At 45.3% G+C, this 14,903-nt stretch overlaps 1 protein-coding gene across 4 annotated transcripts in view; it reads right to left on the reverse strand.

The window, feature by feature from the left end:
* Positions 1–14,903, reverse strand: part of cntrob (centrobin, centrosomal BRCA2 interacting protein) — a 92,050-nt gene that overhangs the window by 36,802 nt on the left and 40,345 nt on the right. For all 4 annotated transcript variants that reach the window (XM_072258428.1, XM_072258429.1, XM_072258430.1 and 1 more), the window contains exons 6-10: positions 10,748–10,864; positions 7,156–7,272; positions 5,328–5,426; positions 2,013–2,249; positions 371–517 (exon numbers count right to left, since the gene is read on the reverse strand). In XM_072258428.1, coding sequence (XP_072114529.1) covers positions 371–517; positions 2,013–2,249; positions 5,328–5,426; positions 7,156–7,272; positions 10,748–10,864 — 717 coding nt within the window. The remainder of the gene's footprint in view (positions 1–370; positions 518–2,012; positions 2,250–5,327; positions 5,427–7,155; positions 7,273–10,747; positions 10,865–14,903) is intronic.

The following is a 14,903-nucleotide window of genomic DNA, read 5'->3' on the forward strand; positions in this document are numbered from 1 at the left end:
ACGTCCATTTAAAATGGAGATGAGGAGTAATTTCTTTAGCCAGAATGGGGAAACTGTGGAATTTCTTGCCACAGGTGGTTGTGGAAGCCAAGTCATTGGGTATGTTTAAGGCAGAGGTTGATAGATTCTTTATTAGTCAGGGCATGAAGGGATACAGAGAGAATGCAGGAGACTGGGTCTGAGGGAAATAGATCAGCCATGATGAAATGGCAGAACAGACTCAATGGGCAAAATGGCCTATTTCTGCTCAAGATCCCAACTCCTGCACTCAATGCACTGACCGACAAAGAGAGGTGAAAAGAGAGCTTAAAGAGAGGTGAAAATGCAGTTTTGGTGTTTTAAAATAAAAGCACTTTAATATTTCCTTCACCTTCACTAGGCTCAGCTCCATCTGCAGGCTTTCCCTGTCGCGGCTGACTGTGTCCAGTTCACCCTCCAGTCGCTGCATCTCGGTCTGCACAGCCGACAGTACCAGTTGTGCATCTTGTCCTCGCTGAGCCTCTTGCTGTGTGGCTGCCTGTGGAACAGGAATAGGGTCACAGAGGGATACGGCAGGGAAAGACGCCATCAACCACCCATTTACACTGATGGCAAAATGGGAGAAGGAAATGACATCAAATTCCTCTCAGATTCTACCCTCACCCACATACCCAGAACAATTTAGAGACTAATTGAACCATTGACTGCATGTACTCGGAACGTGGGCGGGAACAGCAGCACCTGGCACAACATGCAAAATCCACACACAGGTATGCAAGTATTAATAGTTATTAAGTTAAGAGATACAGTACAGAAACAGGCCCTTCAGCCCATTGAATCCATGCAGTGCATCAACCACCCATTTACATCTATCCCATTATATTCTCCCCACATTTTGGCGTGTACAATTCCAGGCAATGGGAGGATGGGTCACCAGGGGATGTGGCTGACAGGGGATGACACGAGAAACTGGGAGGTACTAGGTGGAAGAGGTAAAGGCTGAAGAAGGAGGAATCTGATAGGAGAGGAGAGTGGACCACGGGAGAAAGAGAAGGAGGAAGGAGTCATAGCAAGGTGATGGGCAGGTGAGATGGTAACAAGAATGGTAAATGGAATATGAGAGAAGCAGGGAGAGGGAATAGCTACAGGAAGTTAGAGAAATCAATGTTCATGCTATCAGGTTAAAGGTTACCCTGATGGAATATGAGATGTTGCTCCAACAATCCACTGGCACTATCCTGATCCACTGAGTATCCCAATGCTGCCCGACCCACTGAGTTCCTCGCAGAGTTTACTTTGAACTTCGCTTTTTAAAACTGCTCTTAATTTTGGGAGTTAAATCTGAGGCATTCACCAATCGCCTCCCACGGGCTGGAGGAGCAATTCCTCATACTTCCTCTGAGTAGCCACCAAACTGACAGCATGAACATCAATTTCTCTAACTTCTGTTAACGTATTCCCCCTTCCTTTTCCATTCCCTATTCTGGCTCTCCTCTTACCCCTTCTCCACACCTACCCATCACCTTTCTCTTGTGCCTCTTCTCCGGCCCTTACTCCCATGGTCTACTCTCCTCTCCTATCAGACTCCTTCTTCTTCAGCCCTTTACCACTTGCACCTATCAGCTCTCAGCTTCTTACTTCACTCCCCTCCTGCATCCACTCATCCTCCCCCTCACCTAGTCACACCCTTCACCTGAGAGCTTATACTTACCCCCCCACCCCACTTTCTATCCTGATGGAAGGATTTTGGCTTGAAATAATGACTGTTTATTCCCCTCCACTGATGCTGCCTGACCTGCTGAGTTCCTCCAACATTTTGCTCCGGATTTCCAGCATGTACAGCATCTATTTTGTCTACTTGAAATCTGCTTTCTACCTAGAAGGGAGTTCCATGCTGGTTTAGAAACAGGTTCACCCAGGGCTGGGCAGATTGAATACTATCACATACCTTAACCTAAATTATTAGCTGGTCAAATACACTCAGCAACCTGAAGGATAAACCAAACATATTGGATGTGTTGCTGCTAGCTCACCCTCTCCTTCTCGATCTCCTTCTGAAGCTCCTCCTCGCGCTGGGCACTCCGCTGCTCCAGTTGCTGCTCCTGCTGGCTCCATGCCGCTCGCTCCTCAGCCAGCTGGGCCTGCAAGGTCTGACTTTGCTGTCGCTCCTGCGACCAGCCGCCCTCCACCTGGTCACGGTCAGCCTGCAGCTTCAGGCTACGCTGCTGCTCTGCCTGTAGAGCCTCGCGGAGCTGCTGGGCCTCGTCCTCCTGCAGGGTGGTGGGAACAGAGAGGCCATGTTAGCTCTGTTAGCTCAGACTCAATAACAAACTCTCACAATGACAGCAAAACTAAAGAGCTGATTATTGACTACAGGAGGAAAGCAGAGGTCCATAAGCCAAACCTCATCAGGGTGATCAGAGGTGGAGAGGGTCAGCAACTTTAAATTCCTTGGCGTTATCATTTCAGAGGATCTGTCCTGGGTCCAGCAGATAAGTGCCACTACAAAGAAAGAAGGCAGAGCAGCATCTCTACTTTCTTAGAAGTTTTCAAAGATTCAGCATATCATCTAAAACTTTGTTAAACTTCTATAGATGTGTGGTGGAGAGAATATTGACTGGTTGCATCACAGCCTGCTCTGGAAACACCAATGCCCTTAAACAGAAAAGCCTACAAAAAGCCCAGTCCATCACAGGTAAAGTCCTTCCCATCACTGAGCACAGCTACACAGATTGCTGTCACAGGAAAGCAGCATCCATCATCAAGGAACCTACAACTACCCAGACCATGCTCCCTTATCACTGCTGTCATCAAGAAGGTGATACAGGAGCCCCAGGACTCCCACCACCAGGTTCAGGAACAGTTATTACCCCTCAACCATTAGGCTCTTGAATCAGAGGGTAACTTTACTCAACTTCAGTTGCTCCATCACTGAAATGTTCCCACAACCAATGGACTCACTTTCAAAGACTATTCCTTTCATGTTCTCAGTATTTATTGCTTACTTACTTATCATCATTCTGTTTATTTTTGTATTTGCACAGTTTGCTGTCTTTTGCTCAGTGGTGCTTGTCTGACTTGTGCGTCATTGGTTTTATTGTGTTTCTTTGAATTTACTGTGAATGCCCACAAGGAAATAAATCTCAGGGTTGTATATGTAGATTGATAATAAGTTTACTTTGAGCATTTGAACCAAAGGGTATAACTTCACTCAACTTCATTTGCCCCAACAATGAAATGCTCCCACAACCTATGGAGTCACTTTCAAGGACTCTTCATCTGATGTTCTCAATATTTATTGCTTATTTATTTCTTCTTATTATTATTACTTATTTCTTTTTGTACTTGCACATTGTTGTCTCTTGCACACTGGTTGAATGCCCAAGTCTTTTATTGATTCTGTTATGGTTATTATTCTATAGATTTATTGTGAATGCCCACAAGAAAATGAATCTCAGGGTTGTATATGGTGACATATATGTACTGTGATAATAAATATACTTTGAACTCTGTCCTCACTGCCTTGGCTATGCAACCAACAGAATTGATGACCCCTCCGACTCCAAACATTCCCTCTTCTGACCCCTGCAATGAGGCAGAGCTTACAAATGCTTGAAAGCACACACCACCAGGCTCGAGGACAGCTTCTATCCCACTGTTACAAGATTCATGAATGGTCTTCTTATATGTTTCAGATCTATTTCTTGACCTGCCTGTCTACCTCCTCATGGCCTTGCACCTTATTTGTCTGCCTGAACTGGACTTTCTCTGTAACCATACTTTATTCTTCATCCTGTTATTGCTTTTCCCTTTCTTCTAGCTAAAAATACTCAAGTTTTGAAATTATCTGTACAGATGGATTGCAAGCTAATTTTTCACTCTGTCGCAGTACCTGTGAGAATAATAAACCAATACCCTTCTGCCTGCATATGATCCATATCGCTCCATTCCCTGTACATTCAGGTGTCTAACACCCACTATCAAATTTAAAGTACACTTATTATCAAAGTACGTGTACATTATACAACCTTGAGATTTGTCTCCTTACAGGCAGCCACAAAACAAGGAAACCTAAAAAAACATTAAAAGACGAGCAAACACTCAATGTGCAGAGAAAAAAAACAAATTATGCAAGCAATACAAGTAAGCAAATAGCATTCAGAACTGAAGTTTACAACAGACATGAAGTCATGGCCTCAGTTCAGCGTGCAGCCGATTAAGCATCACGAAGCAGTGAGCAGAACCGGCCCGTCCCTCGTCTCCGGCCCAAAAACCCTGCCCCAGCACTTAAATCGTCAAAACATTGGGTCATTCCTCACTCTCGGACCCAGGCCCTGCTGCTTCCATATGCTCTCGGGCCTGGGCCCAGGCCCTGCCACCTCAATACGGCCTGTACCCGAATTCTCCAATTCGGTTGGGCTCTTAAATCGTACTTTCCTATCATATTGTAGAGCAGGCACTATCATATCCAGTTCCATCACTACTCTGACAGCCTGAACCAAGCACCCATCACAGTGTAAAATACCTTGTCCTCACAGTTCCTTTAAGCATTTCCCCTCTCACCTTAAAGCCATACCTTCTAGCATTTGACATTTCTACCCTAGGGGGTAAAAAAATATCACTATCATCCACCTTATCACTGCATTCTCAATTTTACTCAGGTCTGCCCTCAGCCTCCGCACTCCCGAGTAAACAACCCAAGTTTATCCAACCTCTCTTTATAGCTTGTACTCTCTATTCCTGGCAACATCCTGTCAACCTCTCAGAGTCACAGAAAAGTACAGCACAGAAATGGGCACTTCAGACCATGTAGCCTGTGATGAATCATTTCTTGTGCACCCTCTTCAAAACCTCCACATCCTTGGTGATCAGAAGTGCATACAATTGCACTCTGACCTTTTCAATCTGCCCTGAGCACCGTTCCAAAACTACCCCATTCCAAAGACTTGTGGGCAAGTTAACTGGTTGCTGTTGGTTACCCGTTAGTGTAGGAAAGTGGATGTGAGAAACAAAGAAGAGTTGATGGAGATTTAGAGGCGGTGAAAAAGAAGAAGCTAGAACTGGCGAGATTGTTCTGATGGCAGCCTCCTCTGCACCATTGCCATCGACTGCTATGCAGAGCAATCCATTGGGTTTATGACAATGGTGGTTGATAGGTTTTTAATTAATAAAGGTGTCAAAGGTTATGGGGAGGAGAATGGGGTTGAGAGGAAAAATAAATCATCCATGATGGAATAGTTGAGCAAACTCAATGGGCTGGATGGTCAAATTCTGCTGATTTGGCTTATGGTGCTATAACAATTAAAACTGTTGTCAGTTTACAAGCTTTAAGTCAGCATTTTCCTTACCAACAAGCCCCTCTCCTTTTCCAGCCGTTCCTTCTCCTGTAGCTCTTTCGCCAGAGCTTGGTTTGCCTGAGATAAATGATGCTCAAAGTTCAACAGTGCCTGAAAGAGAAGCAGAAACCCCGTCACTCCCAAATGACCGGCCGGACACTTCCCTTCCTTCTCCTGAAACCAAAATCCCTATCCCATAACCACATCTGCCAACAGTACGTAGCCCGGCCCTGTCACTCCCAAATGACAGACCGGACACTTCCCTTCCTTCTCCTGAAGCCAAAATCCCTATCCCATAACCACATCTGCCAACCCACATCTGCCAACGGTACATAGCCCGGCCCTGTCACTCCCAAATGACGGACTGGACACTTCCCTCCCTTCTCCTGAAACCAAAATCCCTATCCCATAACCACATCTGCCAACAGTACGTAGCCCGGCCCTGTCACTCCCAAATGACGGACTGGACACTTCCCTCCCTTCTCCTGAAGCCAAAATCCCTATCCCATAACCACATCGGCCAACAGTACATAGCCCGGCCCTGTCACTCCCAAATGACAGACCGGACACTTCCCTTCCTTCTCCTGAAGCCAAAATCCCTATCCCATAACCACATCTGCCAACAGTACGTAGCCCGGCCCTGTCACTCCCAAATGACGGACTGGACACTTCCCTTCCTTCTCCTGAAGCTAAAATCTCTATCCCATAACCACATCTGCCAACGGTACGTAGCCCGGCCCTGTCACTCCCAGATGACTGACCGGACACTTCCCTTCCTTCTCCTGAAGCCAAAATCCCTATCCCATAACCACATCTGCCAACAGTACGTAGCCCGGCCCTGTCACTCCCAAATGACGGACTGGACACTTCCCTTCCTTCTCCTGAAGCTAAAATCTCTATCCCATAACCACATCTGCCAACGGTACGTAGCCCGGCCCTGTCACTCCCAAATGACTGACCGGACAGTTCCCTTCCTTCTCTTGAAGCCAAAATCCCTATCCCATAACCACATCTGCCAACGGTACGTAGCCCGGCCCTGTCACTCCCAGATGACTGACCGGACACTTCCCTTCCTTCTCCTGAAGCCAAAATCCCTATCCCATAACCACATCTGCCAACAGTACGTAGCCCGGCATCCTCCACAAGGAGGTCCGAAGCACAACCAAGATGCAGTGATCCAGAGGCATGGACTGTTGATCCAAAGATACAAGAATAAATCCCATTTCACCAGCAAGCAATGAAACCTATCTCGAATTTAAAGCGACACTCAATCTTAGTCACGGTGGCAATGAAACAAATGGATTAGTGTAAAAACCTATTGAGTGAAAGAAAGAGTCATAGAGCACTTCAGCCATCTAGGCACGCTGACTTGGTCTTCTGCATAGTCCCATCTACTGGCATCCGGACCACAACCCTCCATACCCCTCCCATTGCCTTACTTATGCAAACCTCTCTGAAATGTTGAAATTGAACCTGCATCCACAACTTCCACTGGAAGCTTGTTCCACACTCTCACCAGCCTCTGAGAAGATAAGTTTCCCTTCAGGTTCCCCTTAAATATTTCACCCTTAATCTATAACCTCTAGTTCTAGTCTCACCCAATTTCAGTAAAAATAGTCTGTTCGCATTCACCCATAATTTTGTATACCTCTATCAAGTCTCCCGTCATTCACCTACACTCCAGGGAATAAAGTCCTAACCTATTTAACCTAGTCAGGCCATTGAATAACAGCAACATCCACTGGGTGGGCTGAAGGGCCTGTTTCCTTATGTTTATACTTCAGTGCTCTATGACTCTATGAAGAGACAGTTCCAGCCAAGCTCTGAACAGCTTCCCTACCTGTTGGCGCTCACCGCGCTCCTGCTCTAACACCTCGTGCTCCTCCTGCAGGTGTTTTAAGACCTCAGACCTCTCTGCATCATGTTTCTTCCAGCCCTCCACCACCTTCACTAGCGTCTGTCATTGAGGTAGAAAACAAACACTGGCTTTACCACATGGCACACAAAAACACAGTGCAGACTGAAAATCTGAAGTTTCCTCTGCCTATCCTAGGGTATTATTTAGACACTAGAGGGATTGTGAGAAGGGAGGGGGTCCTGATAGCTTAGTTGGTAATAAGGAAGGTTAACTTTGATTAGACCAGATTTGGAGTATTGTGTTCAATTTTAGTCACCTTATTATTGGAACTATGTGGAAGCTTTAGAGAGGGTGCAGAGGAGATTTTCCAGGATGGTGCCTGGATTGGAGAACAAATTTTATGAAGATAAGTTGTGCGAGCCAGGGCACACACGCAAATATACAGTCCTGATAAAAGTATTCACCCCCTTTGGAAGATTTCATGGTTTATTGTTTTACAACATTGAATCACAGTGGATTAAATTTGGCTTTTTTTTGACACTGAACAACGGAAAAAGATTCTTACGTGTCAAAGTGAAAATAATCTCTACAGTGATCTAAATTAATTACAAATCTAAAACACAAAGTAATTAATTGTATAAGTATTCACCCGCATTTAGTATGATATACCAAATCATCGCTAGTGCAGCCAATTGGTTTCAAAAGTCACATAATTAGTTAAATTAAGATCTGTTTCTGGAAACCTGTGTGCAGTCAAGGTGTTTCAATTGACTGTAGTAAAAATACACCTGTATCTGGAAGGTCCAACTGCTGGTGAGTCAGTAACCTGGTAGAAACTATACCACCAGACAAAAGAACACTCCAAGCAACTCCACAAAAAGGTTATTGAGATGGATACAAGAAAATTTCCAAGTCACTGACTATCATTTGGAGTACAGTTAAGTCAATCATCAAGAAATGGAAAGAACATGGCACAGCTCTAAATCTGCCTACAGTAGACCATCTTCAAAAACTGAGTGACCGTGCAAGAAGGGGACTAGTGAGGGAGGCCACCAAGAGACCTATGACAACTCTGGAGGTGGTACAAACTTCAGTGGCTGAGATGGGAGAGGCTGTGCATACAACAACTGTTGCCTTGGTGCTTCACCAGTCACAGCTTTATGGGAGAGTGGCAAAGAGAAAGCCACTGTTGAATAAAACTCACATGAGATCTCGGCTAGAGTTTGCCAGAAGGCATGTGGGAGTCTCTGAGGCCAGCTGGAAGAAGGTTCTAAGCCCTCAGGAGACCAAAACTGAGCTTTTTGACCATCAGACTAAATGCTATGTTTGGTGTGAGCCAAACACCGCACATCATCAAAATCACACCATCCCTACCATGAAGCATGGTGGTGGCTGCATCATGCTGTGGGGATGCTTCACTGCAGCAGATCCTGGAAGGCTTGTGAAGGTAGACGGTAAAATGAAAACCGCAAAATATAGGGAAATCCTGGAGGAAAACCTGAAGCAGTCTGGAAGAGAACGAGAACTTCTTTTCCAGCAAGACAATGACTCCAAGCATAAAGCCAAAGCTGCACAGGAATGGCTTAAAAACAACAAAGTTAATGTCCTGGAGTGGCCAAGTCAGAGTCCAGACCTCAATCCAATTGAGAATCTGTGGCTTTTCGCTCACGATTCCCACACAATCTGACAGAGATTGAGCAATTTTAAAGAATGGGGAAAAATTTCAGTGTCCAGATGTGCAAAGCTGATAGAGACCTACCCACACAGACTCAAGGCTGTAATTGCTGACAAAGATGCATCTACTAAATATTGACTTGAAGGGGGACAATCAATTATTTTGTGTTTTATATTTATAATTAATTTAGATCACTTTGTAGAGGTCTGTTTTCACTTTGACAAGAAAGAGTCTTTTTCTGTGGATCAGTGTAAAAAAAAAACAAATTAAATCCACTGTGATTCAATGTTGTAAAACAATAAATATATACACCTCCCACACCCCCCCCACACACACACACACGATATTTTTAAAAACATACCCACACACATATAAACATATACACACACACAAACACATACACACACATGCACACACAAACACGTCACAGTGCGCATGCTCTGGTCGTGCATACAGCCTGTTACAGCCGTTCCGATCGGATTCTTACTCTTTAACTTACGTTATTTTTTGTCTTTATTTCACGGTAACACATTGAAGCTGCACCCTCTCTAACACGCTGGTAGAGAGAGTTTTATTTGGGTTTTTAGCGCTGGGAATAGTTACATCCCGACACGCGGGACAGAAGCATGGTCGCATTGTTCATTCCAGGGACCAGCTACTTGCGCTAATGCCGGCCGGTTTAGCGAGCAGAGCGGCGGACACCCCTGCTAAAATCGGAGGAAAACACTCAGAGGATGCAGAGAGGGATCACAAAGTCGAGGAAAGAGGACCGGGTCGAGATAACAGAGACTTATGGAGAAGAGGAGTTCAGTGGGTAATAAAATGGATGAGTTCACGGCGTTAGCCAGGCGTCAGAGAACATTTCGGGAGTGCAGTGTTATGTGTTTCACTGGAACAGGGCTGCACGAGGACATACCCGATCAAAACTTCTCCATGGACGGCTTCCAGACCGTCCCGGCTGACCAGAAGTGCACTGAGAGTGGTAAGCGTAAAGGAGTTGGGTGCTTACTGCTCTGGTTAACAACAGATGGTGCAATCCGGGTCATATTACGATCAAGGAACGTGTTTGTAGACTGGATATTGAACTTTTTACTGTTGGACTTCAGCCACATTCCACCGAGATTCAACACCGGGCGGCACAGGAGGTTGTTCCTGCCTGTGGCCATCGAATTTGCAGCTCCTCCCGTGGAGGGTCAGACACCCTGAGCCAATAGACTGTTCCTGGACTTTTTTCCATCTGGCATAGTTTGCATATTGTTGTTTGATTGTTTGTGGTTTTTGTATTGCTATATTTATGCTCTATTCTTGGTTGGTGTGGCTGCAACGAAACCCAATTTCCCTCAGGATCAATAATGTATATCCATCTATATACGTACACACACACACACAGATAAACACATACGCACACACAAACATAAGCACACAAACATAAATGCGCAGACACATAAATACACACATAAACATATATATACACACATATGTACACACATAAACATACATGCACACACACAAACATATACACAAACATATACACGCACGCACACACAAATACAGACACGTACACACACGAACATATACGCACCTACACACATGTAAGCATACACACACACGCGCAAGCATACACACACACATACATATATATATATATACACATACACCCGCACACACATACACGCACATATATACACACACACACACACACACATATATATACATACATTTGCCTGTACATTAGGGACATTTAAGAAACTCTAAGTTAGGCACATGGACAAAAGGAAAGTGGAGGGCCATATGGATGGAAAGGGTTAGATTAAAAGCTCATGGGCCAAAGGGCCTGCACTATGCTGATCAAATGTTCATACGGACAGCTGGAGGGAACGGTTTGATTTGTCTCTGTACCTTGTCCAGCTGCTCGATCATAATATCCTTCTTGCGGTCCGCTGACACTGCCACAGCCAACTGCTGCTGGAGTTCCAAGATCTTGTTCTGCAGGATCTGAATCTGCTTCTCACAGTGCTGAGATTGAATTAGGGGGAGAGAGGGGGGGGAGGGGGGGGAGAGAGGGGGGGGAGAGAGGGGGGGGAGAGAGGGGGGGGAGAGAGGGGGGGGAGAGAGGGGGGGGAGAGAGGGGGGGGAGAGAGGGGGGGGGAGAGAGGGGGGGGGAGAGAGGGGGGGGGAGAGAGGGGGGGGAGAGAGGGGGGGGAGAGGGGGGGAGAGGGGGGGGAGAGGGGGGGGAGAGGGGGGGAGAGAGAGAGGGGAAGAGAACGAGCTCAGTGTCAACACACTTGACAAGCAGGCAACTGAGAAAGGAGCACCACAGATTGTAACAATTTGCAACTCCTGCAGCTGCCTGTAATGCAGTTTTACAAGACATTGGTGAGGCTGCATTTGGAATATTTGAGTGCAAGAGGAGAAACAAAAACAGTTACTACCCCTCAACCATAAGGCTCTTGAACAAAAGGTGTTAACTGTACTCACTTGCCCATCCACTGAGATGCTCCCACACCAATGATCTCACTTTAAGGCCTCGTTATCTCATTATCTCATGTTGTTCTTTTGTTGTCTTCTGGATAGAAAGCAATGTTTTTGCTATAGGATATACTCTCCCAGTTTAAATTATCTGGACCTATCTTCAGTGAATTGGATTTAGTTAATTGCGGCCAAAAAGTTCTATTCAAAAGGTTCAAAGGAACATCAGAATAAGCCTGATGCATTTTTGAAACAAGTCCTGTGGACTGATAAAGTTAAAATAGAACTTTCTGGCAGCAATGAGCAAAGGTATGTTTGGAGAAAAAAGGGTGCAGAATTTCACGAGAAGAACCCCTCTCCAACTGTTAAACACGGGGGTGGATCGATCATGCTTTGGGCTTGTGTTGCAGCCAGCGGCACGGGGAACATTTCACCGGTAGAGGGAAGAATGAATTCAATTAAATACCAGCAAATTCAGGAAGCAAACATCACACCGTCTGTAAAAAAGCCGAAGATGAAAAGAGAATGGCTTCTACAACTGGATAATGAACCTAAACACACCTCAAAATCCACAATGGACTACCTCAAGAGGCGCAAGCTGAAGATTTTGCCATGGCCCTCACAGTCCCCCAACCTAAACATCATCGAGAATCTGTGGATAGACCTCAGAAGAGCAGTGCGTGCAAGACGGCCCAAGAACTAGAAGCCTTTTGCAAGGAAGAATGGGCGAAAATCCCCCAAACAAAAATTGAAAGACTCTTAGCTGGCTACAAAAAGCGTTTACAAGCTGTGATACTTGCCAAGGGGGGGGGGTTTACTAAGTACTGCCATGCAGGGTGCCCAAACTTTTGCTTCAGGCCCTTTTCGTTTTTTGTTATTTTGAAACTGTACAAGATGGAAATAAAAAAGTTTTCTTGCCTAAAATATTAAAGAAATGTGTCATCTTTAACTTTATGCCTTTTGGAAATCAGTTCATCTTTTACTCGCTTAGCTACTCAAGGTAACAGAAATTTTGACCAGGGTGCCTAAACTTTGGCATGTCAATGTATACTGAACATTATAAATGGAATTTGAAGAGTGGTTAGGACCTCAGGTCACAGAAGGGATGTGGATGGGTAGCAGACTACAGGAGGAAAGCTTGCCACCATTTGTGGCTAAGTGCTCTTATAAAGTCAACAAATGATCTTGTGGCAGAAGTCAGCGTGTTGCGCAGCACCTGCCGGCGGAAAAGAACTAACATTTCAGGTTGAGACTTTAATTTCCCAATGTGGGTCTTAATTTCTCCCATGGAAGCTGCTTGATCTACCAAATTCCTCCAGCAGATCATGTTAATCCAGATTCCAACATCTGCAGTTTCTTGTGCCTCTATTGTATAAATAAAGCTAGAGCTTGGGGAAGGCATTGATAGATTCCCTGGATCGCAATGCTTTTCAGCGTCATCATTTGGGGTTTGGATGATGTTGAGATGAGGGTTCTGTGGAGGTCATACCATCTCTTAAAAAAAATTTGAGGGTGTCTAAGATTTTTGCACAGTACTGTATGGTTAGGGGTTAGTAAGTTGTGGGCATGCTATGTTGGCACTAGATGAATTGTGACCCTTGTGGGCTCTTCTCAGCACATCCTTTGACTGTGCTTGACTCAGATGATGCATTTGACTGCATATTTCCAAGTACATGTGACAAATAAAGCTGATCTTTATCTTTAACCTCTAAATTTCCCCACTCACATTAAACTGATGCCCTCATTGTACTTGTACCTCACTGTACTTAGCCATATAACAATAAACCTGACGAGTCAGCTGTGGACCAAGTGCTGGCAAATAGCACCTGGTCAGACAGAGTCAAGGTGGTGATCCAGCCCAGTTCATCACAGGAAAAGCCCTCACAACCTCTGAACACATTTACAAAGAGCACCAAGTCAGTATAAGGTCAGTCACAGTCAAGGTGGTGATACAGCCCAGTCTAAGGTCAGACAGAGTCAGTCAGTATAAAGTCATACAAAGTCAAAGTGGTGATACAGCCCAGTCCATCAACAGGAAAAGCCCTCACAACCTCTGAACACATTTACAAAGAGTGCTGCCACAAGAAACCACCATTCATCAAGGACCCATACCACCCAGGCCATGGTCTCTTCTTGCTGCTGTCATCAGGCAGGAGGTACAAGAGCCTTAGGTGCCACACCACCAGGTTCAGGAACAGTTATTACCCCACAACCACCAGCTCTGAACCAGTGTGGCTAACTTCACTCACTGAACACAACCTACAGACTCACATTCAAAGACTCTACAACTCACGCTCTCAGATTATTTATTTTGTAGTTGTACAGTTTGTCTTCTTTTGCACTTTGCCGGCTTGTCAGTCTGTGTGTGGAGTATTTCACTGATTCTGTCGTAGAGAATGAATCTCAAGCTAGACTTTGGTGACATATTCGTACTTCAACAATAAATTTACTTAGAATTTTGACATCACTTTTACTGATAAAGTGCCCATGGCAGAGATATCTAAAGCCAGAGGATATGGGCTTTTTAAGCTCCATCCACCACAAGCAGAACTTCTGATTCCCATTCCCACTCCAACGCGTTGGTCCATGGTCTCCCCTTGTGCCATGATGAGGCTACCCTCAGGGGTGGAGGAACTGATTGTGGAATACAGGAGGAATGGAGACAGGCTCAGCCCGATCAACATCATTGCGTCTGCAGATGAGAGGCTGAATAGTTTCAAGTTCCTTGGTATACACGTCACCGATGATCTCACCCAGACTTTGTGGCAAAAAAAGCACAACCGCATCTCTACTACCTCAGGTGACTGAAGAAGTTTGGCATGGGCCCCCACATCCTCAAGACCTTCTATAGGGGCATCATTGAGAGCATACTGACTGTTCATTTCACCGCCTCATACGGGAACTGCAGCAACCTTGATCGCTGGGCACTGCAGAGAATGGCACGGACAGCCCAGTGCATCTCTGGATGTGAACTTCCCTCCATTGAGAACATACAGCAGCAGGTGACCTGAGGCCTGGAAGATCATCGGGGACACCAGTCACCCCAACCTTAAACGGTTTCAGCTGCTTCCATCTGGCAAGTGCTATTGCAGCATTAAAGCCCGGACAGCTTCTTCCTACAAGCCATTAGACTTTTAAATTCACAAGTCTGTACATTGCAACGGAGTCATAATGCAAAAATTTTTACTCCCTCACATTGTGGGATAGATGTAAAATTTAAATAAATTCTACTCTATTCTAATTCTATTCTGCAGGCTAGCTTCAAACCTGACAGCATGAATATTGATTTCCAGTAGAAAAAATTCCCTCCCCCTCCCTTCTTCCCTCTTCTCACATGCCGATCACCTCCCCGAGTCCTCTCCTCCTCCTCTTTCTCCTATGGTCCACTCTTCCTCTCCTATCAGATTCCTTCTTCTCCAGCCCTTGACCTTTCCAAGCACCTGGCTTCAGCTATTACTTTCGTTGCCTTCCAGTGTCCCCACCATTTTATTCTGATGTCTTCCCTCTTCCTTTCCAGTACTGAAAAAGGGTCTCGACCCGAAATATCAACTATTTATTAATTTCCATAGATGTTGCCTGACTTGCC

Source organism: Mobula birostris, chromosome 5 (genome assembly GCF_030028105.1).
Source record: "Mobula birostris isolate sMobBir1 chromosome 5, sMobBir1.hap1, whole genome shotgun sequence".
NCBI lineage: Eukaryota > Metazoa > Chordata > Chondrichthyes > Myliobatiformes > Myliobatidae > Mobula > Mobula birostris.